Consider the following 25,753-nt stretch of genomic DNA (forward strand, 5'->3'; position numbering starts at 1 on the left):
GGTATGGAGGAGAGAAAGTGTCAACAAAATAAAATTAAAGCACTGTGATTGAAGGAATTCAGAACGGGGATCCTGAGGCTCAGATTGTTGCAGCAAAGTGTGTTACAGTTCAATGTTACAGCTCAGTTGTGACAGCAACCTGGATCCTGATGAGAGACCAAGCAGCATTTGGAGGATTAGAGAACTCAGGTTTATTAAGCCAGCAGGTCCAGAGCAATTAACACTGCAAGCTCTGGACCCCGTCTGTCGGTTTACACAGGCTTTTATAGGCTACCAGTAAAGACCTTGCAACATTTTGCAACATCATATGCAAATAAAGTATAACAAAGTGGACCAATCAGGAATGACAAAAATGGACCAATTAGGAATGATAGAAATGGGCCAATCAGGAGTGAGCTCAGGGAACCAATAGAATCTTAGGGGTAAGTTCCTCTTTCCTAGAAGACCGCCTGTTTTATAGAGGCAAAAAGCCAGATAATACCCTGGGCCAGGGAACCAGATGGCGCTGGCAGGAAAGTAGTGGCCCTGCCTGGGGGTCCTGCTGGTCTTTTTCATGGGGCTTCCCCCCTCAAGAGGACCCTATCACAGAAACTGATCAGTGACCACGTTTATCTTTCTGTTCTTTACCAAAGGTTAAGAGGAGAGAGAATTAAAAGGAAGAGACTGAATCTAAATGAATAACTAGCAAGGCTGCAAAACCTCTTGGGTAGAGGAAGGACTTAAGCGCGTGCGGCTGTGCTTTTCAATTTTCAGTTTACAAAACTGCAGCACGTCACTTCACTTATCTCATCAACGGCACCACCACGTCCCCAGCCCCGTAAGGAGGAGGAGGAGGAGTTCCCCGCATACAAGTAGGAAGCTCTCGAGCGTGGAGAGCCAGCATAGCCCCTGTCCTAGGAGCCCGACAGTGGGAGTCGAGCAGGAAGCGGCTACGCCGGCAGAAGTGCAGACGCCAGCAGAAGCGCTTGCGCCGCTGCCGCGCGTCGGGGCTTTACGGTAATTCTGCGAGGCGCGCCTGTCCCCCCTCGTGCGCAGGCGCGGAGCCGTTGCCTGCCGAGCGGTTGCGAGCAGAGCGGTTCCCAGAACTGCTTCACCGGGAAGGGCTGGACTTGCAGGTTCCGAGGCCGCCTGGGCGGCTCAGCACAGCCTAAAGCCCCGGCGTCCGCCTCCTGCGGCGTCCTTGGTAAGTCCATGGGCCTGCGTGAGCAGCTGCCCGAGTGCCGGGGAAGCACCCTCCCAGGTGTCGGTGGCTGGAGGCGGGAGGGCACTGGCAAGATCCAGCCCTCAGGCCGCCTCTGGCCCCGCGGCGGGGGTGGGAGCTGGGGACACGTCCCCGGGAAATCGAGGCGCGACGTGGGGCAGAAGACGAAGGCTGGAGCTGCAGCCCCGCGCTCCATCCCCACCCCTCCCCGGCCTGGGACCCAGCACCGAACGGGAACCCGGTTTCCCCAGGGAAACTGAGGCCCGAGAGCAGCTGGCGAGGAGGCGCCGCGGGCTCTGAATCGCAGAGCATCCTACCTCCGCCTTGAAGCCGGCGGGTGCGCGGGGCCAGGGGCGTGCGCTCTGGACTTTTCGTGCAAAGTTCAAACCGAGCCGCCTCTGTCCACCCTACTCCCTGAGTCTCAGGAATTTGCCTTCGGCTGTAAACATTCTCCCCTCCCGGAGTAGAAACTGGACCCTGTCCCCAGTGGGAGTCATGCCCCGTGCGGGGTTTCTTGGACCCGCCTGAAATGACACTTTCATCTTCCTGATCCCTAGGATCCGTCGGCATGAATCCCACCGTCATCGTGGTCCACGGTGGCGGAGCCAGCAATATCTCCAAGGACCGGAAAGAGCGTGTGCGCCAGGGCATCGTTAGAGCCGCCACCGCGGGTTACAACATCCTCAAGGAGGGAGGGAGCGCAGTTGACGCCGTGGAAGGAGCCGTGACCGTCCTGGAAGATGATCCCGAGTTCAACGCAGGTACATTTGCACCGCAACTGGTAACTGACGCCAGACCGGGTTAAGCTTCTCCCCCGCAAACAAAATAGAACCTTTCTAAAGTGTCAATGAATCTATTCCTTTTTATGGTACAACCTGATGTGCTAAAGAGATTTTAGAGTTTCCCTTTTTATTTGTTGACCAAGTTGCCTTAAAGAATTTTTAAATTCATTACTCCTTTTTCTTTAACCCGCTTCCTAGAATTAACGTATCAAGAGCCTTTGGGGGGGGGGGGCAAGGAGTAGACTGCTGTTGGGTAGCAACCTCTGGAGCCTCTGGATGTAATCTGAATAAAACTCCCATAAGGGAGGGCAAGGGGAAACTGAAGAAAAAGGCAGACAACTCCAGACTGGGAGGTGGCAGGTTTATGGGAACTTACATAAAAGGCTCATCTTGCAAGATAAGTAGACCTCTGTCCGAGCCCACCAGAATCTTAAAAGCCCCCTATACTGTCCAGATGGTGTCAACACCACATTTCTACCTCACGACTGTGTCCTTGGGCAGCTTCTAGAGCAGGAAGTCAAGTGGAGGGCACATTCCAGGGGAAGGGAGTGAATGCCACCCATTTCCCCACCCCAGCCAGCCCACAGGTCAATGGCTTTCACATTCTTTCCATGATTTCCCCCAGCACTCTTCCCTTCGTTACTGGCTCTTACATTCGCACACACCCCGTTTTCATCAGTGTGTCCTGAGTGGTCAGTGTGGTATTTCAAGAGCTATCTGACTACATTGGAGGCAGATGCAAAAGAAAACACAAGTTAAGATGATAATTCCCCAAATCAGTGATACCTTTTTTTACCAAGAGCCCCATGGTTCAGATCATTGTTCCTAAGTCCCCTAGGCTGGGAGCCAGATCACTGAGAGTGATCACTCGTGTTCTGTGATTTAACAAAGACAATACATTAACATACTTATCAGGTATGAACACCCAGCATTCTGTTTCGATAACAGCACAGGTACCACCTTGCGAGGCAGTAGTGATGTCCAAGGCCATCCTATTTCGGAGGAGAGCTTTTCTATTTAGACATTTCAGCATGCAGTGAGGACAGGCTTTGTTGGCTCTCATTCAGAGCTTGGTGAGTGAACTTAGTAAGGACCTTGTGTATGCTGTCCTGTCCTCCAGGCCAAAATGGAGGGCACAAAGACAACAGCCCAATGATCGTCCCAGCGAGAAACAGAAAGTGCCCACCGGGCCCTGAGGAGAGGGAGGTTGGCAGCCTTAGGAACTTGACCTGGTTGTACATACCGTAACTGTTAGCCAGGGGAGGCAGCGCTGTCAAGCCAGAGGAGATGGGACTGGGGGCCGGATAGGCTGGACCAGAACCCCCACCTTCTCTTTCTCAGTGTTGTGCACATAATGCATTTCAACAGGTCCAGCTTTCAGCCAGACAATGGGATCCCAGTGGGGACTGAGCAGTTCCCCCTCACCCATCCTGGCAGGATGTCCCATTGCAAATTCCAGTAGATAATCTCCTTTCCCAGGCATGTTGAGGCTTGGTGTTCTCAGCATCACAGTGACCCTTGGTGTGAGTCAGGGCAGTGGCTGTTTCCTGACATACCTTTTTGGTATTGGGTGCTTCCACAGGGGTCATAACAGCATACTGTCCACCTTGAGCTCTGTTTTCCATTTGCCTTTCCCAACTGAGGTCCATACAAGCAAACTATTTCTAGCAGCCTCTATAATCCTATATAATATATAGATTTGTATATACATACAAATCCTATACAATGCTATAATTCTCTACAATAACTGTTTGGGAACTTGATACAAAAAGTGAACTCCCAGCAGTTACCGAGTTAGGTGGCAATGATTAACATTCATGACACAGCTTGTCTGAATGTTTGTGAAACATTGCCTTTGTTTACATTATATTCACATTTTCAATAGGGGTTTCATTTTGTGTTTAAAGCTTTTTTCATAATACTTAGTTTACTAAAAAGAATTGTTTTTTAGACAGCAACACTGTAAAAATTGAACTTTTAGATTTGGATGCTAGAAATATTCTTTAAAGATTTACTTAGATTGACAACCAAATCATGACCCTTTGCTTTCTGGGCCTGAAGTTGAGCAGTATTTACACAGAACTTTAAATAATTTATTTTCCCTACAATTCAATTTTATAAGCAGTCAGTCTCTGAAATAGCAGGATTTTTATTTACCACCCTCTTCCTGAACTCCTTACAATGTAACATCCATCTATAAGGTAAAGATCTGTGATGGGGTCTAGGAATTGTTTTTTGTTTATTTGCTTTGAAGCTTTCCAGGTGATTCTAAAGTACAACCAGGCTTAGAATCCACTGGCCTAATACTGTACAATTTCAAAAGGGGTTTTTTTTAGCATTATTTTTATATATAGTAAAATTTCCCCTTTTTTGTGTACAGCTTCATAAATGTGACAGTGTCATGTAACTACCTCCACAGTCAAAATATAAAACAGTTCTGTTATTCAATAATTCTCCCATGTCCCCTGGTGTCCACACCTCCATTCACCCCCAGCCCCTAATTGCAACTTATATGTTTTCTGCCCCTATGGTTTTTGCCTTTTCCAGGATGTCATAAATGGAATCATACAGTGTAGCCTTTTGAGTCTGGATTCTGCATTTAGCATAAGGCATTGTAGGGTCACCCATGTTGACACAAGTACTGGTAGTTTGTCCTTTTATACTGTTGAGTAGTATTCCATTGTGTGGATATACCATAGTTTTGGTCATTTACCAACTGAAGGACATGTTCATTTGGAGGCTAATCACTGCTAATCACTATAAACATTGACATACAGGTTTTTTGTGTACACCTAAGTTTTTATTTCTCTTGGGTGAATACCTTAAGTGTGGGACTGCTGGTCATATGGCAACTATATATTTAACTTTATTTGAAACTACCAAATTGTTTTCCAAAGTGACCCCCATTTTTTTTTCCCACCAGCAATATATGAAAGTTCTAGCTACTCCACCTCTTCACCAGCACTTGATATTGTCAGTATTTTTTATTTTAGCCATTCTAAGAGGTGTATGGTAGAATCTCATTTTGTATCAATTTGTATTTCCCTAATGGTAAATGACATTTGTTTTAGCATCTTTTCAAGACTTTTGTCAATTTCTTTATTGAGGTTTTTTTTCTTATTATTAAGTTTTAAGAGTTCTTTATATATTCTAGATATAGGTCATATATCAAATATGTGATTTGCAGATACTTTCTTCCCCTATTTGGCTTGTCTTTTCTTTCTCTTAACAGTGTCTTTTAAAGAACAGAAGTTCTTAATTTTGTAGTGTCCAATTTATCCCTTTTTTTAATGGATCCTGCTTTTTTGTGTTGTATCTTAAGAAATATTTGCCTGACCCAGGATCACAAATATTTTCTCTTGTCTTCTAGAAATTTTATTATTCTGTGTTTTAAATTTAGGTCTGTGATCCATTTTTAATAAGTTTTTGTATATGGTATGAAGTATATATCAGGGTTCAGTTTTTGCATAATTCTCAGCACCAGTTGCTGAAAAGGCAGGTCTTTATCCATTGTTGAGTATCATCTGACTTTATACATACAGATCTATTTCTGGACTCTGTTCTGTTCCATTGATCTGTATGTGTATCTTTTCACCAACATCAGGGTATCTTGATTACCATAGTTTTATAGTGTGTTAAAATCAGATAGTAAAAGTCTTTCAACTCTATTTTTTCATGATTGTTTTGTCTTTCCTACAAATTTGAGAATCATCTTGTCAATTTCCACCAAAAAAATTCCACTAGAATTTTTATTAGGATTGTGCTGAACCTGTAGATTAGTTTGTAAAGAATTGAAATCTTAACAATACTGAGCCTTCCAGTCCATGAACACAGAATATACTTTCATTTATTTGGCTCTCCTTTGATTTCTTTCATCAGTGTTTTGTAGTTTTCAGTGTACAAATCTTATAAATATTTTGTTAGATTTATAGCTAATTATTTCATGTATTTTGGTGCTATTGTAAATTTTAAAATCTCAACTACCAGTTGTTCATTGCTAGAATGTGAAAATACAGTTGATTTTTTTCATATGTTTATGTGCCACTGTATGTCTTCTACGTTAAGTTGTCTGTTAAAATCTTTGACTCATTTTTCAATCAGGTTGTTTCTTTTCTTTTTGTTGAGTTTTAAGAGTTCTTTGTATATCTTGGATAAGTTTTTTATCAGTTATGTCTTTTGTAAATACTTTCTCCCAATCTGTGGCTTGTCTTTTTATCTCTTGACAATGTCTCTCATAGAGCAGAAATGTTTTATATCAATAAGGTCCAACTTAACTATTTCTTCCTTTCATGGTTTTCATGCCTTTGGTGTTGTATCCAAAAAGCCAAACCCAAGGTCATCTAGATTTCTTCCTGTGTTATATTCTAGCAGCTTCACAGTTTTGCATTTTACATTTAGGCCTGTGATCCATTTTCAGATGATTTTTGTGATAGGTGCAAGGTCTGTGTCTAGATTTTCTGCATATGATATCCATATTTCAGCACCATTTGTTAAAAAGACTTGTCTTTGCTCCATTGTATTGTCTTTCTCTGGAGATTCTGCACCCAATTCCAGTGGGTGTGGGCTTCTCCACATGACCAAGCAATTCTTGGACACCCGCTAGGTGTCCTATAGTTCAACTCAAGCCTGACACTAACTACCTGGAGATGGCATCAGGTTCCAAAGGTTACAGGCTCAGTCCCACAGGACTGCCCTCCACTTTAGATGCCAACTGAAAGTCCATGTTGTTTCCTGAGCTTCTGACAGACTAGCTATAAATCAGAGGTCCCCACAACCCCCCAATGAATTTGCTAGAGAGGCTCACAGAACTCAGGAAACCAATTTACTCACTAGATTACCAGTTGATTACAAAGGATATCAAAGGATAGGAATCAACAGCCAGATGAAGAGATACAAAGGGTGGAGTCCTCTTGTCCCAGTGGAGCTTGTGGTCCGACCTTAGCACATGGAAGCCTTCTTGTTCACCACCCTGGAAGCTCTCAGAACCCCATCCTTTGGGGGTTTTATGGAAGCTACATTACAAAGGCATTATTGATTAGATCATTGGCCACTGGTGACTGATTCAACCTCCAGTCCTTCTCCCATCCCCAGAGATCAGGGCGTGGGACTAAAAGTTCCAACCCTCTAATCATGGTTGGTTCCCCTGACAACCAGCCTCCCCACCTTTTCAGAAGTCACCTCATTAACATAAACTGGATTGTGGTTGAAAGCAGCCTATTATAAGACACCCAATATGGATCTGAAGTGATCACAGGAATTGAGGACAAAAGACCAAATATTATAACAAAAGATGCTCCCATTGCTCTTCTCCCTTAGGAAATTTCAAGGGTTTTGGCAGCTGTGAACTAGAACCTGGACAAAGACCAAAATATGTATTTACTCTGAATCACAGTATCACACTTCCTTAGTCAAAGATCAGTTTATTATATATTTATGAAAAAAAGGGGGGAAGGGAACAATGAATAGACTGAACCAGTAGAAAACAAACAGCAGGATGACAAATGTATACCTAACCATATCAGTAATCACATTAAATGTAAATGGTCTAAACAGCCCAATAAAAAGCAGACTGTCAAACTGTACAGAAAGATGGGACACAATATGTGCTGCCAATAAAAAATCCACTTTAAATATAAAGATGCAAATAGATTAGAAGTAAAAGAATGGACAGATTATACCATGCCAAAATGAGTCAAATGAAAGCTGGAGCAACTGTACTAATATTGGGCAAAGTATACCTCAGAATAAGGAACATTAAATAATAATAATGATGGTAAGTAATGGAAGGGTCAGTTCACCAAGAAGGCAACAAGCTATATAGCTAACAACAGTTTCAAAATACATGAAGTGAAAACTGATAGAACTCAAAGGAGAAACAGACGAATTCACAGCTACAATAAAAGAATTCAATACTCCTCTCCCAGTAATCAATAGAAACAGACAATCAAGATACAGAAGGTATGAGCAACATTATCAATGAACTCGACCTTACTGAGTTTATAGAACTTTCCATCCAACAGCAGAGTACACGTTCTCTTTAAGTGCAAAGGGCAAGATAGAACAGATTCTGAGCCAAAAACAAACCTTACAAAGTTAAAGGAGTGCAGATCACACAAAGTATGTCCTTTGATCGTAACAGAATTAAACTAAAAGTCAGTAACAGATATTTCAAAAATCCCCAAATACTTGGAAATTAAGTGTCACACTTAACCCATGAATCAATGAGGAAGTCACAAGGGAAATTAGGACACATTTTGAATAGAATGAAAATCAAGACAACATGCAAAAACTTGTAGTATGCAATCAAAGCAGTGCTAGGGTAAAATTTAAAACATTAAATTAAATAAAAAATTAAACAATCGTATTAGAAAAGAGTCTCAAATTAATGATCTAATAGGAAAGAGAACAAATTATGCATAAAACAAGCTGAATGCAGAAAGGAAATCATAAAGATAAATCAATGAAATTCAGAACAGAAAAAGAAAAAAACAGAAAAATCTACAAAATCCCCCTCCCCCACACCAAAAGCTAGTTTTTTGAAAAGAACAATAAACTTGATAAACTCTAGACCGACAAAAAAAAAAAAAAGACACAAATTACAAATATCAGGAATGAAAGAGGGAACCTCTCTACAAACCATACTGGACAGTTAAAAGCCTTAGATAGAAAAAAATGCTACAAATTCACCAACTTACACAAAATAGAAATTCCTTGAAAGACAACTGGCAAAGATCACTCAAAGAAAGATAGCCTGAATAGTCCCATATCTATTAAAGAATTTGATTTCTTAGTTAAAAACTTCCCATCAAAATAAAAAGCCAATCTACCAGACATTTACAAAGAAATGATACCGATTTTATACAACTCTTCAAGAAAAACCGAAGTGGAGAGTACACTTTCCAATTCATCATGTGAAGCCAGTATTACCCTCGTATCAAAGCCAGACAGATATAAGAAAATAAAACTTCAAACTAGGATCCCTCATGAACATAGATGCAAAATCCTCAAGAAAACACTATCAAATCAAACCCAGCATTATATATATATAAAATAATACATCACGGGGTGGTGGGGGGTTACAGCCCAGTGGAAGAGCATTTCTTAATTATGCGTCGTATTTCCTGTTTGTGTGCCCAGTAATTTCTTATTAGGTACCAAATACTTGTCAGGTGTTGGGTATTTTTATAATCCATTAAATATTCTTGAGCTTTGCTCTTATCCCCTTTTATAGATGAGGAAACAGTCACACAGTGGTTAAGAATAGCTAGGCTGACAGGTGTTGTCTGGGCAGAGAAAGTTGGAGAGAAGGTGCTAGTGGTAAAGAGAACAGAGTAATGAGAGCTCATGGTACATCAAGGGGATCTAATATTTCAGTAAAATGTAGCCAAGGAGACGAGATGAAGCTGGAAAAGTAAGTCAGGAGCCGAATCAGGAAAGGCGTCATATCTTTTATTTTGTAAGTCAAGGGGTACCAAGTCAGATTTGTGTTTTTAAAAATGTTCCTTTGACAATGGAGTAGAGGATAAATTTAAGTCAGCAGTTTAGAGGAAACTCCGAAGCCATTTCTAAATTCTTAATTCTGGCTTTGAGACTTCTTTTTGATTTTAGGTTGTGGATCTGTCTTGAACGAAAATGGTGAAGTTGAAATGGATGCTAGTATTATGAATGGGAAAGACTTGTCTGCAGGAGCGGTGTCCGCAGTCCGCTGTGTCGCAAATCCCATCAAACTTGCAAGACTTGTTATGGAAAAGGTATACGTGACTAAGGCACCCTTCCCCCGAGGAACTGTCACTGCCATATGTCAGTGACTAAAAGGGGGCTGACTGCAGGAAAGTCCTTGACATCACTCTTCTCCTAAAATTGTATGAAAGAACAAAAATAAACCAGGATTCTGACCCCGTTGATGATGTAATTTGACTCATGATCACTTGACTGCTGATTACAGTTTTCATGTTACCTTCCTGTATATTCTTCAGCCTTCTCTCAACACATGTAACATAACACATACAAACTGAAGAGACCAACTGCTGAAATAGCATGTGTTAAATACAAATGGATTAAGTTCTCTAAATTTAAGATCATATGTAAGTTGAATTCCTAGTAATATTCCATCATTTGGGGGGTTTTTTTGAAAATACAAAAACTCAGAGAGCTAGGCTTTTTTCAACATTCAGAAAAGCAAGCCAGTAGAATTTGCATTTTTGAGGCTTGGTACCCAGAGAGAATAGTTATTTCCACACGGATGGAACAGTTTAAAGATTTTAACTTTTCAAAAAACTAACTACTTTCCTATCTCTTTCTGGCTCAAGACACCTCACTGCTTTCTGACTGACCAAGGTGCAGCGAAATTTGCAGCGGCCATGGGGCTCCCAGCAGTTCCTGGAGAGCAGCTGGTAACAGAGAGAAACGTAAAACGCCTAGAAAAAGAAAAGCATGAGAAAGGGGCTCAGAAGTCAGACCATCAAAAGTAAGTGTCGTCTGGGGCTCACATTCTGGGGAGTTACTCAAGTATGAATGTTTGACAAATTCGTGATTATCCACTTCTTAATAAAAGACAAAAATCACTTGGTAGTTTCAGTTTTTGTGCAAAACAGTTCACACTAAATAATGGGAAAACTGCTCTTTTGATTTTGAAATTTAACCTCATTTATTACTCCTGTGAATAGTGACTCAAGCTACCAGAGCTCCTTCTCCAGCATGAGTTAACAGATGGATGCTGTGTATTACTACATTAATTACCCGGATGCTTCTGGGTCAGTTTGTCATCTTAAGGAGACTACACAGGTCTCTGTGATCTCGACTCTTACACAGTGCATAGAAGTCAGTACAGCTCTTAGAAGTGAATTAATCATGGGTTCTGAGTTATAGTTTTCTGAATCCCAAATAAAATCCCCCTTCTTTAAAGCAAAATTTCAAAAATAAAATCTGAATGTGACCTGGAGGTTTATAATGGAATGTAGTCTATTAACTCTGCATACTCTTCCCGATTTGTAATGTTTAACCAGAGGTGTACTTTAGTATCACCTAAGGAGCTTTTTCAAAATACACACATCTGAACTCTTTTCCTAAAGAATCTAACTCAGTAGATCTGAGGAGGGAGGCCATGCAGGTCTGTTAGAAGAGTTTCCTAGGTAATTCTGAGGTGTCCCCGGGTCAAGATCTGTTTTACAAGATTGGCCACATGCTGGTAGCTGTTGGTCGTGCTCACCAAGTGTGCTGTTGTGTCTGTAGGTGAAGTCTCAGGAACAGGGTTGCTTTATCAATGGTTGATGTACATTTTAATAGATGTCGCCACATTGCTTTCCAAAAACTCGACAACAACGCGCGTCTCCACCAGCCAGTACTGCTCTTTGATATAAGCAAGAGGGGCTCCTGCCCTGGGCCCTGCGCTTTAGGGGAACCTCATGTCACAAACACACAAAACAGTTGGTTTACTGCAGATACACAGCACCTCTATCGCTCAGCAGTGGTACAGCGTCACCCTCGTCATCCGCTCTGTGACTAATATCATTCAGCCCCCAGGGAAGTGCTTCTCTGCATTTCTTCCTCTGTGTCTTGGAAGTAAAGGCCACCTGAGTCTACAGGCGTGTGGATTATGCTACTGCTGACGTCAAAAATGGACACTGCTGTGGAGTGTGGGGAAGCATTGAACAGCAGAACGCCTTAGGTAAGAGAAAAAGACAGATTAGTAATTTGTCAAATAAATTCTTACATAACAAAGTATTGTTTCCCAGAAGTGCCCGGTGCCCTCCTTCTCTCCTGTCTCCACGCTTCTGTTTGGTCCTGCAGTTACTCATAAATCAGCATGGAGTCCGCAGGACCTGCACATGAGGGCTGATTCCTGCTACTCTTAGATTTGTATGCACGTCGGTCTAGACCAGCACCATCCGATAGAAATATGAGAGCCGCATATGTAGTTTAACATTTTCTGGTGGCCACATTTTAAAAAAGTAAAAAGAAAGTGATGTTAATAATATATTTAACCCAGTACACCCAAAATATTATCATTTCAACATATGATCAATATAAGAAATTATTTATGAGATATTTTACATTCTTTCATGCTAAATCTTCAAAATCTGATGTGTCTTTCACACTGCCAGCACGTCTCGCTGTGGACTGCCCACATTTCCAGGGCTCAGCGGCCACAGACAGTTAGTGGCCGCTGTATCGGAAGCACAGGTCTAAACAGAACATGCGTGAAGAACCCCTTCTTTATGTCAGCAACTAAATGGACACAATATTAGAATTATGGATGATTTTACTTTTATAAAAATACTTAAGATTGAGTTAAACTTTCAAAAATGTTGAGATTTTTAGCTTTTAAGTAATGTTTCTTTAAAATGTTATATTAATTATAATTCATGTTTAGACTTTAATATTAATAGATAATTTTGTATATTTTAGAAAAAACTAACTTCTGAAATTATATCTTCAAATTACTTTTATTCTCTTTTTTGGATTTGCTCTTAATTTTGATGAAAATATATTCTAATTTTGTACACTGTCAGTATAGTTACATTTTTACTTTTTAATTCCTAGATGATTGAAAATGAGTACAAGTCAAGATTTTGATAGAAGAATACTAAAGTGGAATTCACAAAAGAAAAAAAAAAGCTAAACGGAAAAAAGAAGTAAAAAATCTTCAAAGAAACAGTCTGCTTTAAAAGTAAGCAGTCTTCTCCCAGGATGACCCACATAAAATTCAGAACATTATAAATTCCTGGTTCCATGAAGATTGAATTACTTATCAGAACAATGAAAATTAGTAGGAATATTATTCTCACCAAATCCACAGCTTGAACAATTCAGATGAAGTCCCTACAACTTCACGTTCTTTACTAAAGGAAGATTTAATTGCTAATCACAAAGAATCGTTTACCAAAAAAAGGACGCATGCAGGTATTAGAATTGGGTGGAAACGGCTGAATAAACAGTAGACAGTTGATCACCGGAGAAGATAAAAGAAAATATTGATGTAATGTTCATGAAGGAATAATAGTATTTGGCCAAGCATAATGGTGCTTTCAATGGTACTGTCAACACAATGTTTACAGAAAACAATAGGAAATTTCTAGGTTTGTGAAAATTAGTTCAAAATTTGATAAAATGCCAAACATGTAGTTAGGGGAAAACAAAAACGAATGATTACTATCTAGGATAGAGAATTCAAATAGGTTAATTTAATGTGTAGTAAAGCAAGAGCTGAAATCATATCTAAAATTTTTAACAATTCCGTTCAGCTAGAATGTGCCATGGTCAGAAGACATGTTGAAAAGCTGGCATTTAAAAGGCAGGCCTGTGATAATGGAGCTAACGTGGAGGGTATGTAAAAGCTGTGGGAACACGAAGTCTGGCGAAGAATCCAAAAGCATTCTACGTGACATGCAGAGCCCAGTGGATCCATCTCTAGGAGACATGCCCTCCGCTGTCCATCACGGATGCTGTGGGACAGAGGCGGGTCCTCTGCAAGACTCTCCAGGTGTGCCCGAGGTGGAGCGGCTTCACTAGACTCACATCCAACCTCATAACAGACCTCGGACGCGTGGTGGGAATACCGCTAAATGCTCTTAAGGTGATTAGGTTGAATTTAGATATCAAGAGTCCAGCACAACCACAGGAGCTCCTCAAAGAGCAAATCACAGACTTTGACAGAAGGTGAAATTAATTTTGAATTTGCGCTTAGTATGAACTGTTCCTTTCTATTGACAAGCTTAAAAGCTTTTTAAAAAAAAAAATCCAAGTTTGGCTATTTCACTTTTTAAAGAATTTTTAAAATTTTTTTGAAGTATAGAGAAATAAAACCAAAAGTACGTGTGAAATATGCAAGAAAAATAACATCCTCATAAAATGTAAAGAAATTGAAACAAGGAAACAAATATTTGCCTAACTTGAAGGAAAAGATCCATGCACAAATGATCCTGAAACCAGTTTCTATAGAGGCAGTTGTTCTGTTCATGATAAATCAAAATGTAAGTATCATTTGGAGAAAGATTTGAACAAACTCGAGCAACACACTCCTATTTTCAGTTTTCTTTATAATATACCATCGTTGAAATTTGAAAGAAGATTTTTAGATATTCTGCATGGTCCTGACACTGGTTAAGAGATGACAAAAATGCCTATAATTGATTGTGATTTAAATGATCAAATTAAAATATTTAGTAACACCTTCTGTGATAATAATTTATCGTACGTAACCCCACACAGCATTTGAGTGCAGTAATGAAAAAATCGGGGTTCATTTCCAAATCTCAGCATGAAGAGTTTTATATATAATTCCCGTTGCTACTGCCTTAGCAGAGTGAAGCTTCTCCAAGTTAAAATTGATTAAAAGCTTGTTAAGAACTATTCGGACTGAAGAAAGGTCATTATTTGGCACTTTGTCAATAGAAAGCATGTTGATCATAGAACGTGATCAGTTCTTCCTGAAATGAAGGGAGGAAAATTAATTTTATGGAATAAACACATGATCATTTATGAGTTGGACATGTGTCTGTGTGTTTTTCCCCACTCGTTCAGCCATCACCAGCTGATCAGCATAGGATCCCGACTTGCATGATAATAATTAAATTGTCATCATTGGTAATTTGTCAACTTTTAATCAAATGAGAACCATAGCTTTGCAGTGCTTTTTCAAGATACATTTATCACAGTGGCAGGAGAGAACATATTTATTCTAAATACTAAGCGTGATGTGTGGGCCTCCATTTGCCTTCGTATTCTTGCCTCAACCCCTTGCAGGTGTGGGCGTGCTGCCACCAGCTGCCCCCTGGGCACCTCTTTCCTTACGTGGTGGGAGGTGGGAGCATCACTGTGGTCACTCCCCCCAGTGACCACCGGCTTGGGTACTTTTGTTGGTAGGCCATTCTTTTCCAGGAATTTGTCTATTTTTGATCATTTTTTTCTCTTTAGTTATTCTGTCCCCTTCTTATCAATCTTAAGGCTCTCAGCTAAAAAAAAAAATTCCCAAATCTGTTGTTTTTATCTTGGTTTTACTTTGCTTATAGGTATTTTTGCCATGTGAAAGTTTTCTCTCTTTTTTTGTAATCAAATAAATAGTAGTCTCCCTCTTCTTGTATAGTCTGTAGGAGCAGAAACTTAGAAGGTATCCCCGCCCTGAGACATGCAGCTGCCCAGGTTTTCTTGAAGGATTTTGTTTTGTGTTTTTATTTAGGTCCTTAGCTGTCCACCTTGGCTTTTGTGAATGATGGAAGGTAGGGCTCCTGTCTTCTTTAAATAGAATTCTAGTCCCTTGAATGCCAGGCTCCGTTCAGCTATGATTCAGACTCCCTGTGTGATTGCCTAACAGGTCCCTCAAGCTTGTGTCCAGAACTACCCACCCCACCCCTCCACACACACCAGCAACAACACAGAAACCTACCCCTACGAGCCTTCCACCTTTCAATAAGTGTTTCTTGTTCCCTTTCAGTTCCTGAGGCCACAAGCCTTAGATTTCTCTCTCTCACACCCAGTTCACCTGCAAATTCTACCAACTCTGCCTTCAAAATGTCCCGGGTCCAGCCCACTCCTCCCCCTCCCCTCTGACACCACTCTGACACAGACCACTGCCTCCCAAGCTCCTAACTGGTCTCTGTTTCCACTCTCATCTCCCTCAGTCTGCACACAATAGCCAGAATGATTCTTTTAAGATGATTTTTGTAGACGTATAGCGCACAGCGCGAGTGCGTGCATAGATCAAATATGTAGCCCTTGGGGAATTTTCGCAGAGTGGACGCACCATGTGATCAGCACCCAGAGAAAGACCCTCGAACAGAGCCAGACCCCCGTTCCCTGCCCTCCCCGCAAGGCAGCTGCTCCCGGCTTCCAACACCGTGGATTAGCAGTGCCTGTTTTTGGACGTTATCTAAGTGGGATCATGTACTCCGTACTTTTTCGGCTGCCTCCTCTCATTGTATTTCTGAGAACTGCCCCTTTGCCAAGTGTGGCAGTAGGTCGTCCCCTGCGCGTCACAGCTTATTTACTCTGGTGACGTTTGTGTCGTTTGTGGTTTGCTGTTGCTACAAATAGTGCTGCTGTGAGCATTTTGTACACTTTCTTGGTGAAACCATCTCCACGTTTCTGTTGGACAGAGATGGGGGAGTAAAACTGCCAAGTCGGCTGTAGTGGACCCTGTAGGTGGTCTCCCCGAGGGTCACACCGCCTGCGCCTCTGCGCCCACACTTGGTAGCAGGTCCTTTTCACTTTAGCCATGCCGCGCAGGGGTAGTGGTAAGAGTGATTGCTTTTAAAACTTAACCCGGATCGTGGCACATCTCAGCTCAAGCCCTCCAGTGTCTTCCCACCTGCTCAGACTAAAAGCCCTACCAGTGGCCTGTAAGTAGGATGACTGAGGTGCAGAGTATAACGTGGGCAGGCCTGCTTTGCCATTTCCGTGAGTCGGGAATGCTGGAGTCGAAGTGTGTCGCGTGTGCCATGAACATACAGTATGGGAATGTAAGTGGTATGAGGCTGCACTGTCCCCTCTGGGAGTGTCTCTCAGCTTCAGCCTGTCACTTTTCCTGTTTCTTTTTGGCAGAAGCTTGGGGACCGTGGGCGCTGTCGCCGTGGACTGCAGAGGAAACGTGGCTTATGCGACCTCCACAGGGGGCATCGTCAACAAGCTGGCGGGCCGCGTCGGGGACACACCGTGCATAGGTGGGCTTGCGGGGTGGATGCCTGCCCTCCCCTCATCGTCTCGTCCTCATTTTCTGGTCCCTGCCCCTCCTCCCTGCTTCCTTCATTTCCTTCCTCCTCCTGAAGGTGGCAGCTTCAGAATTTCTGGGAGTGGCAGGGGGTGGAGGGAGTTGTCCAGAGCACATGGAGAAGGTGTCTGTGTCCAGCAGGCACGTGTTACCTGGGTGCTGTCTTTTGGGGGTGATTGGGAGGCAGGTGGAGAAGGGGTGCTGAGCTCGGCCCAACACCCCGCAGTGCCTCTTTCTCTCCAGCCCCAGTTTTAGGACCTGCAGACTATTCCCAGAGGGTTAAGTACACAAACCTCTTCGCAGACATGGGCTCAAACGAGCAAACTAAGCAAGCTGAGAGTTTAAGTTTGCAGTTGTTAGAGCTGAGTGGCGTGAGAGGGACTCACCACTACTTCTGAGATAGTGCACAGTGAAGTGTGCTTTGCATGAACCTTGAAGGACCTTATCTAATTCCCAGGAGAGAGAGAGAGAGAGTGTGTGTGTGTGTGTGTATGAGACCCTGTGCAGTCTGGGCAGATGTGCTCTGGGGCAAAGGAGGGGCTGACCTGGTGTAGCTGCCCCAGGAAGGTCTGCCTCGCGGGGGCGCCCTCCATCCCCCCATCTCAGGTTATTCACCCAGCGCTCACTAGCTCACTGTGTAGTGACACCTCAGCGCTCTTGGGATTAAATATCTATGTAGCATTAGGCTTGGGATGTGTGTTTAAATTTCTTGACTATTGCCGCTCAGTTAGAACCAACCACCTTCCTTGAGCAGGATCTGGAGGTTATGCTGACAATGACATCGGAGCCATTTCCACGACGGGACATGGGGAAAGCATCCTGAAGGTGAACCTGGCCAGACTCACGCTCTTCCACGTAGAACAGGGTACGTGGAACAAGGTCATTCTGTCCGAGGACGAGGAAGCAGAAGCTGTTTACAGATAGGTGGGGAAGGAGAAGGGAGCCCTTTCCTGTTTGCCACAGATGTTGCTTTTGGGTTAACCTTCCACTCGGGTCTGGAAAGGAGAGCGTGTGGAGTACTCTCAGGGGGCTGTGGAGACCCGGAGCCCGGGTGTGGGAGAAGGGGCAGCTCCATGCAGGGCAAGGAGGGCCTTGTATGGTGAAGAGCTTCTCCGAGGCATTCAAATAGAAATCATTTACCAAGAATCTCTGTTCACTCACTTTGGTTTTTCCCATCAGATTCCTTTCAATAACTTGTATCGTTTCTCAACCTCTCCTTGTTTTTAGGAAAGACGTTAGAAGAGGCTGCGGACATGTCGTTGGGTTATATGAAGTCAAAGGTCAAAGGTGTCGGTGGCGTCATCCTGGTCAACCAAGCAGGAGACTGGGCGGCAAAGTGGACCTCCACGTCCATGCCCTGGGCGGCCGCAAAGGACGGCAGGCTGCACTCTGGAATCGACCTTGGCGAGACCAACGTCACTGACCTGCCCTAAGCCCCCGGGAGACTGTGTTCTAGATGCTAGCTTGGAGGGAAAGCACGCTTGCCTGGTGTGGAGATCTAGCTTATTCAATTAGATCTAGAAATGGAAAAATCCTATGGTCTGTCACTTGTTTTGTTGCCTTGATCAGTGTTTGGTTGGGGGCGGATTCCGAAGTGATATGAGAAATGCCCACATTAAGATCAAAATGAGACTAGTGAAGATGACACAGCCCGCAGAGCCGTCCTCGTGAGTGGGCCCCAGTGTCTTAGGTTAGAAAGAAGAAACAGCGTGACCTCAACAGGACAGAAGCAACCTCGGTGCAGGGAGTGCCTTTTGGAATTGGGTGGCCCACCACAGTGATGGAGGCTGTTGGCTGGAAGGTGTGGGGGTCCAGAGGACAGCAGTGCCCCCGGCAGGACCCAATGCAGGGGCGAGGTGGGGAGGGAGGAGCCAGTGGAGGAAGCAAAGGTGAGCAGCAGAGCTCAGTTCCGAGTCAGAAGAACATTGAGTAAAAGAACCTCTGAGGGACAAACTGATTTCTCAAAGAAAGTTCAGATCTTCTCTGACTTACTAATAGAGACATGTTTCCAGATACTTTGAAAGGCCCCTCTGGTAACCCACGGCTCTGATCGACCGATGAAGGGGCCTCAGGATGACTCTGGAGCTCCTTTAAGTCCGAGGGTTTTCTTGGGCTCACACACGAGCCTGCTCGCCGCGTGTTTCCCACCAGCCAGCCCGGCCGACCAAGGCCAGCCTCCGCCTGCCTGGCCCTCTGGGCCCTCGCGTAGCGAGCGGCGGGGCTCCTGGCCGCTCAGCCTCTCCTGCGACCAGGAAGGGCCAGGCACTGCTGAGATGAGCTGACTTACTGCTGTCCATCCTGTCCGGCGCCGTGGGTTCCCCCAGCTGAGCTGGGTGTGCAGCGCGGTCAGCCTGGCGAAGAAAGTGACTCCCTGGTGGAGGTGTTCCTGTTAGCCCCCTTACACTGGAAATGGCATTTTTGCTGTGACATTTCTGCCCAGTTTTTCAGTCTGTCAGGGCTTACCTTCTCTCTGGAAAGAAATTGCTTCACTTTAAACTCCATGTGCCACTAATAAAATGTATTTTGAAAAAATAACAGTGTGGTTAGGAGTCGCTTGGCAAAGACCGGAATGTACACGAACAAGCTCCCTTGGTCCATCAGGTAAACTCGTTAAGGAGAGCTTCCGGCACAAGGGTGGTGTGTGATGTGATGAGACGTCCTGCCTCGTGGAGTATGTTGGAGAGTTTTACGGAAGAAGTGCGTTTTTTCCGGATGGGTTGTGGAAGAAGCCTCACCACCACTGCGGGACTCAGTGGGACGGACGGACCAGTCTTCTCACCGTTCTCCGCGCCAGGCGGTCGGGCTGTCCCAGCCCCGTCCCCTGGCCTCCCCTGCACCCGCGTCAGCTCTCTGAGCCCGGGAGGAGGTGGCACCTGGAGTCAGAAGGGAGTTTGAATCCTGCTTCCCACTACAACCTGGGTGACCCCGGGCAAGTTAATGTCTGAGGATTTTGTCATCTCTAAAACAGATTACTATGGCGATTAAATGAAAATAAAGGGCAACAGCTCGGTGTTTATCCTTGGATCCTCTGAACGTAGAGACCCTGTGGCCAGGCCCAGGAGGGGGCGGGTGTGATTATGTCCTTGGAAACCTCCGTCTGCAACAACCGTCCTCTAGAAACAAGGGTTTTGTTGGCAGGTGTGTTCGTTCGCCAGGGCTGCCAGCAACAAGATAGCACAGGCAGTGGCTCACACGACGGACGTGTGGTTCCTCACGGTTCTGGAGGCCAGAGGCCCGAGATCCAGGTGTCAGTGGGGTGGATTCTCCGGAGGCAGCTGCCCTTGACCTGCACGTGGCTGCCTTCTCACCGCGTCCTCACGTGGTCTGTTTTTCACACACGTCTGTGGCCAAACTGCCTCCTGTAAGGACACCAGTCAGATGGATCAGGGCCACCCCAACAGCCTCGTTTTCTCTCCAGCGCCTCTTCAAAGGCCCTGTCTCCAAACACCTGGGGGTTAGGGCTTCAGCATGGGAGTTCTGAGGGGACACAGTTCAGCCCCCAGCAGGTTGGGCAGGAAGAGACTCTGGCGAAGTCAGATCACTAAGCAGATAAGGAAGAAGGAAGCAATGGGGAGGGAGGCCTGGCTTTGCGCTTATCCGTTCACAAGGGAAGTGGCTCTAGTCACGAGAGGCTGCTGGGAGACTCAGCTCCAGCCACCTGACCCCGTTGGACGGCAGCCCCTCTGTGCAAGCCCTCAGACCTCGGCTCTGTGAAGGGCCACCTCCGCTAGCCCAGGATTCTGTATGTGGAGACCACACAGGGGTCTTCTGGCCCACACATTGTCCAGGGGCAGCCCCCTTCTGTCCAACACACAGAGGAGCGGGACAGGACCTGAAATGACCACAGCTGTTACCACTTCTTACCACAAGAGGGCAGCAAACCATGCAGTGTCCACCCGTTCCTGCAGCTCCAGGCGGGTGACAACTCGACTTTGGATTAAAACAATCTGGTCTGAAAGTTTGGAACCAAAGAGGGGTTCCTGTTCCTGACCTTCATTTTCATTTAAATTCTACAGTTTATTTTAGAGCACAGTTGTCAAAAAAACATACTAGCAAATGCCCCACAGAACCCATCAAAATTAGCCACGTCTCTGACTCTTAAAACAACGAAGGCTGCTCTGCACCGGCTGCCAGGTGCCAGGCCCATGGTGAGCCCACCGGGCAGCCCCAGCCTCGGCCCTCAGCAGCTGCTTCCAGCCGGGAAGACAGATCTATGGTATTTGGCCTGAACTGGCAAAATGGTGGGATCACAAGGCGCATAATGGGGGCCCAGAGCTGGGAGTGGGTTTCTGCCCCGGGGCAGCTCGGCCCACCCGCGCAGCTGGAAGGGACAGTCCTGGAAGGAAGGGCCTTAACCTTGTAGCTGTTGGACAACAAATTTTTTTTTTCAAATAATGTCTTTTCTAGATGTATTCTTCTCCAGCACGAGAGATTATAGACTCTGAGGGCAAAAGGAGGATGGAACATGCTATGTCTCTCTCTTCCAAGTGGGTGGCATGGGGAAGCCGGTGGGGACACCGTCCTTCCTGCTCCACTACCGGCTGCCTTCACCCCTGCACAGAACCATCACTGCAGCTGGTGGGGAGCACGGGAGTGTCCCCGCAGAGCTTCCAGCCAAGGAGAGTGCAGTGCCCTTCCTCCTCCTGCTCAGTGTAGGAGTGACCCGGGAAGGAATGGGACTGAAGGACCAAGGCAAAACCAGGTCTAGGAATGAGGTCTGGAAGGGGTGTGGGTGCCCAGCAGTGGTTCCATCCAGAGCACAGATACCATTAGATGGGCAGGCAACCCTACCTCCCCTGCCCCACACGCACGCACTCAGATGAGTTGAGCCACTGTCACACAGCTCGTCCCCTGTGAGAGGTTAATGTGAATGGGGAGGCACAGGGACAACTTGGCCCTTTTGGAAGATGAAATAAGGCCCAGAGAAACTGGAGTTTCCCATCTACTCCAGTTAAACGGAGGTTTATCTCAGCCTTCCCCCTCCCAAATCCTCCGTCCCTGAGTGATGGTCCTTTACACATCCCTCATGGTACCTGGTGCCCACCAAGACTCAGGTGAGAAGCAGGAATGAACAGCACTTGTAATGACTTTACCCTTCAAATTCTGCTCCCCACCCGCCCACCCACTATTAAGGTGGAATTGCTGGTAGAGTGCATGTTTAGCATGCATGAGGTCCTGGGTTCAATTTCCAGTACCTCCTCTAAAAGTATATCAATAAATAAACCTAATTACTTGCCCCCAACAAAAAAAAATTAAAAGGTGGATTTGGATTTTCATATAGTGAGAGGTTTGGGCCAGGAAGGTCGAGGTTGGTAGAGGAGACCACGCTGGGGTTCTTTTTTTTTTTTTAGAGCACTGATCATCTCAGAGTTAACTCTGTTTTTCGCTCTGCAATTACCAGCACTTTCTGGATCCTGTGCCCAACTCGGATGGGGTTTGGGTGCTAAACTATGGCTGGGAGCAAAGGGGAAGGAAGGTTGGTTCTTCCCATCCCGTAGACCTTGGCTCCACGGCCAACTCAGGCAGCCCCGGGGTTGTTACCTGGCAGGGGAGCAATTTTTTACCGAACTTTTTTAGTTAAAAATAACCTTTTAATGCAATAAAATGGGTATGTGTTCATTACAGAAGTTGGAAAAATTGACAAAACTTTTTAAGTGTGAGAAAACAAATCCACAAAAATAAAAAAATAAGGGGAAAAATGTCTTACCACCCAGTGAATATCACTGTTAACACCTGTTATATATTCATCGGTGTCTTCTCCAAAATAAGATCTTACCATACCTGCTTTTTTAAACACTTTTTCAATTAACAATCCGCGTTTCCATGTCAATAAACCTCACCTTTTGTAACACTCAGTCAACATGCAAATTTTCTCAAAAAACTTCTCAAAAAACTTCACCGACAGCAAGTTTGTCCAAATCTTGTCCCTTGCCTGGACTGGGGACTGTGCCCCTCAGTCTCCTCACAGGCCTGGCCTGTTTTTAACTCCCTGACTTGTTGGGTGGGGGGGCCAGGTGCCCGGCTGGTCTGGTCGGGCTGCCGCCCCTGAGACGGATGAACACTTGGCGAGACCCTCTCACAGGGGCGCCCGCGTCAAACACAAACGTCCCCTCTGCAGCAGAAACCCGCGGCGCTGGGCTGAGGGAACAGGACTGGGCTCAAGGTTTGAGAAGGGAAATGTGGGTTGTGCCAGAGTACGGGGCCCCACCCAGAAATTTGGCAAAGAGTGACCGGGAGTGGGGAGAGCAGGTGGGGAGCGGGTTCGCCTCGTGCAGCCTCCAGGAAAGGCCTGGCCCCCCGCCCTTCCTGCTCCGAGCCTCCTCCGGCCACCTCTTCTCAGGCCACGTCCTCCCCTTCAACCTCTCCCAAGGCCTGCCGACCACACAGTAAGCAGGACCTACGCCAAGTGCCTCTTGGGCAAAGGGCATTTGCAGAAGGATTTACAAATTGGCACCGCCGGGAGGCCAATCTCGCAGCAAATCCAGCAATATTCTCTGTGGGGTGAGAACAAAGGCTGGGGTTCTCTTGCCTTCGAGAACAACATTCTACCGTCCACCAGTGCCAGATCCCTGGGGCTCTGAACTCCTGAACTCTCTCCCAGTGTTCTATTCAGACATCAAGTATTTAAGTCTTTCAAAAAGTAAGAAAGACCAAGGTGAGTTCTTCCCTCCCTCCCTCCCTCTGGGCCCACTCAGCCTGCAGCTCCCTGTGACCCCTGCTCCGCCCCGCGGCCTCACCCCGAGCTGGCCTTTCTGCCTCGGGCCTCCCCAATCTTCCCGGCCATCTCTGCTCATCTTATCTCTGGCTCTTACACAGATATCACACCCAGGATGCCTCATGACTAAAACCTCTGCCGCCCCCCGCCCCCACCCTTTCCCACCCTGTCCCTGTCTTCTTAGAAATTCCAGCATGTTTGTCAACTGCTCTCAGGACCCAGGGCGGGGCGCCCTGCAGAACCGAACATCCCACACACACACTCAGCACTCCCAGCCCCAAGTCCTTACTTGGATGTGTTGCAGAAAACAGGCGGCCCATCCAGGGAGCACGACGTGCCTGCCTTATTTCACGGGCATGTCCCTGAGCGTGGGCACCCGAGGTCTCAGACCCAGAGCCCCACTGTGGCACCCTGGGGCGGCCTCCCTGGGAAGGGGCTTCACTGTATTTGAGAGGAGAGGTTCCAGCGCTGTTTCCCTGTCTCTGACCACTGGAGCCATGGCCTGACCACCCCTCCCCAGCTGGGCCAGTCCCCTGACCAGGCTGTTCGGGGGCTCAGATTGGGAAGGCGCCGTGGCCCGGGCCGCGTGGGCAGAATGCTCCCAGCTGCTCTAAAGCCCGGTAGGCGGGGCTGCGCTGCCCCTCCCGGGGGCAGCTCCCAGGAGGGGGTCAGCTCCCCTGGCACCCGCAGGCCTCAGGCCTGGTGCCAACACCGCCCAGCTTCTCGGCCTATCTCAGTGTTAAGGCTCCCCGGGGGCCGCTTGGGTGGCAGCCGGGCCTGGGCTCAAGTATGAAGACAGAGGAACTAGGAACTCCATCTCGTGGCTTGGACTCTGCACCCCCACAGCCAGCCCTCCCGGGAGCCCCATCCTGCCCACCACCCTCAAGGATTAGGTCACCCAAGAGCCCCCTAGGGTTCCCTCTGCTGCTGCGTCAGACCCAAACCCCTGGGCCGGCTCCTCCCAGTGCCCCAGCAGGCAAGGGCTCCCCAGGCCTCTGCACACCCCACTCCCTCTCTCGAAGTGCCTTTCCACCCTTGAAGGGTTTACAAGTTGCATAATAGTAACCTCCCTCTGAGGGTAGGTGCAAAGATCAATTAGTTAACGCACGGAAAAGTCTTAGAAGTGTGCCTGCACGTTGGAAACACTCATAAGTGTGAGCTCTTGTTACGGCCTTATTTTGTCCCCCAGTCACGCCAACCAGCGTGAACTCTCCCTTTTCTGGGCCCCTGCCGCTCTTCAGGGTCCCCAGCCAGCAGCTCCTAAAACAGGCCTCTGTTCCACGGACCCAAAACTTGCTTTGACCGTGATGGACACTCAGACACGCGGGCCCCAGACAGCAGGGCTGATGGCACTGTGTTGGGCAAGGTCCCTGGGCAGGGCTCTCCCCGCCCCGCAACAATGATGCCAACACAAAGGGGAACCCCAGTTTCATAGTTTCGGGTTTACAGAGCACTTTCACAGTTCTCTCTACTTCGCGGAGCATACAGGGCAGAAATCGTCATTCCTGTTTTCCAAATGGGGCCCTTGACGCGCAGAGGCGGTGAGCAACGCACCCAGGCCACACGCTGGGACGTGGCCAGGTGGGCCCAGGATCCCGCTCTGCCTGATGCCAAGCCCAGCGGTTTCTCCTCAGCACCGAGCTGGGTCACAATCAGTTAAGTGCATCTTCCTCCTTCTGAAAAGCAGCTCAGATGCCAAAGGAATCAGAGACGATGAAAACCAGACGCCCTGCCCCTTGTCTCTGGACCTGCTCCCAGGAAAGGGAGGACAACGGATATGTGGCCCCCAGGGCCCGGCCCGCCCCGTGAGCTCAGCACTTGGCAGAGGGAGTCTCACTGAGGAAGGCCTGGGAGACCCCTGGGGCCTGGGAAAGCCTCTCCCCAGACCTGGGGCCAGATTGAAGGCCCATTCAGCTCCAGGGTCAAAACAAGGAGTGACCAAGGCCAACCATTTTGCTACTAACCCTCTCCAACCCCAACAACCCTGCTAACTCGGTGCTGTGCCCATTTTTCAGATGGGAAAAGCAAGGCTTAGGGAGATGTGACAGTGGAGATGCCTGAGGAAGGCTGGGCCAAAGCAACCCCGTGACCTAGGGAAACACAGCCAGCCCTGCCCACCACCTGCTTCTAAGCCCAGCCAAGAGGCAGGATACACCAGGATGTCCTGTTCACTGGGTCATGGGCCCCTTTGCTGTTGGGGGAGAGGGGTCAGCTCTCAGTCGTGGTGAAGGCCATCTTGGCACAGGCCTCAGCAGGTCAGGGCCTGGGTGGGGGAGAGGGGGCTGGGCTCTGTGAGAATGTGACCGGGCAGGGAACAGGCAGAACATGTGTCCACAGCCAGGGTGCCCCAG

At 46.5% G+C, this 25,753-nt stretch overlaps 1 protein-coding gene and 1 long non-coding RNA gene across 3 annotated transcripts; one reads left to right on the top strand and one right to left on the bottom strand.

Moving 5' to 3' along the window:
* Positions 1-1,012: 1,012 nt before the first annotated feature.
* Positions 1,013-19,219, top strand: ASRGL1 (asparaginase and isoaspartyl peptidase 1). Of its 2 annotated transcripts, none has more exons than XM_032489586.1 (7): positions 1,013-1,183; positions 1,759-1,962; positions 9,592-9,734; positions 10,293-10,450; positions 16,525-16,640; positions 17,442-17,552; positions 17,915-19,219. In XM_032489586.1, the coding sequence occupies exons 2-7, from the start codon at positions 1,770-1,772 to the stop codon at positions 18,118-18,120; spliced, it is 927 nt and encodes a 308-aa protein (XP_032345477.1). In that variant the 5' UTR covers positions 1,013-1,183; positions 1,759-1,769; the 3' UTR covers positions 18,121-19,219. The 2 variants fall into 2 exon arrangements, with proteins under 2 accessions (XP_032345477.1, XP_006173252.1); XM_006173190.3 differs by having other exon boundaries at positions 1,022-1,183; positions 16,522-16,640; positions 17,915-18,682.
* Positions 19,191-24,402, bottom strand: LOC116666501. The gene is made up of 2 exons (XR_004323396.1): positions 23,692-24,402; positions 19,191-20,046 (listed from the first exon to the last, which is right to left on the bottom strand). It is a non-coding gene; the product is annotated as an uncharacterized LOC116666501 (long non-coding RNA).
* Between the last annotated feature and the right edge of the window lie 1,351 nt (positions 24,403-25,753).

This window comes from Camelus ferus, chromosome 10, assembly GCF_009834535.1.
Source record: "Camelus ferus isolate YT-003-E chromosome 10, BCGSAC_Cfer_1.0, whole genome shotgun sequence".
NCBI classification, from domain to species: Eukaryota; Metazoa; Chordata; class Mammalia; order Artiodactyla; family Camelidae; genus Camelus; species Camelus ferus.

Bases quoted from the DNA above. Each gene is read 5' to 3' on its own strand.
- ASRGL1 (XM_006173190.3), top strand. From the start codon at position 1,770: ATGAATCCCACCGTCATCGTGGTCCACGGTGGCGGAGCCAGCAATATC. The intron at 1,963-9,591 runs GTACATTTGCAC...TTTTGATTTTAG, and splicing joins TGATCCCGAGTTCAACGCAG to GTTGTGGATCTGTCTTGAAC. The intron at 17,553-17,914 runs GTACGTGGAACA...CCTTGTTTTTAG, and splicing joins GCTCTTCCACGTAGAACAGG to GAAAGACGTTAGAAGAGGCT.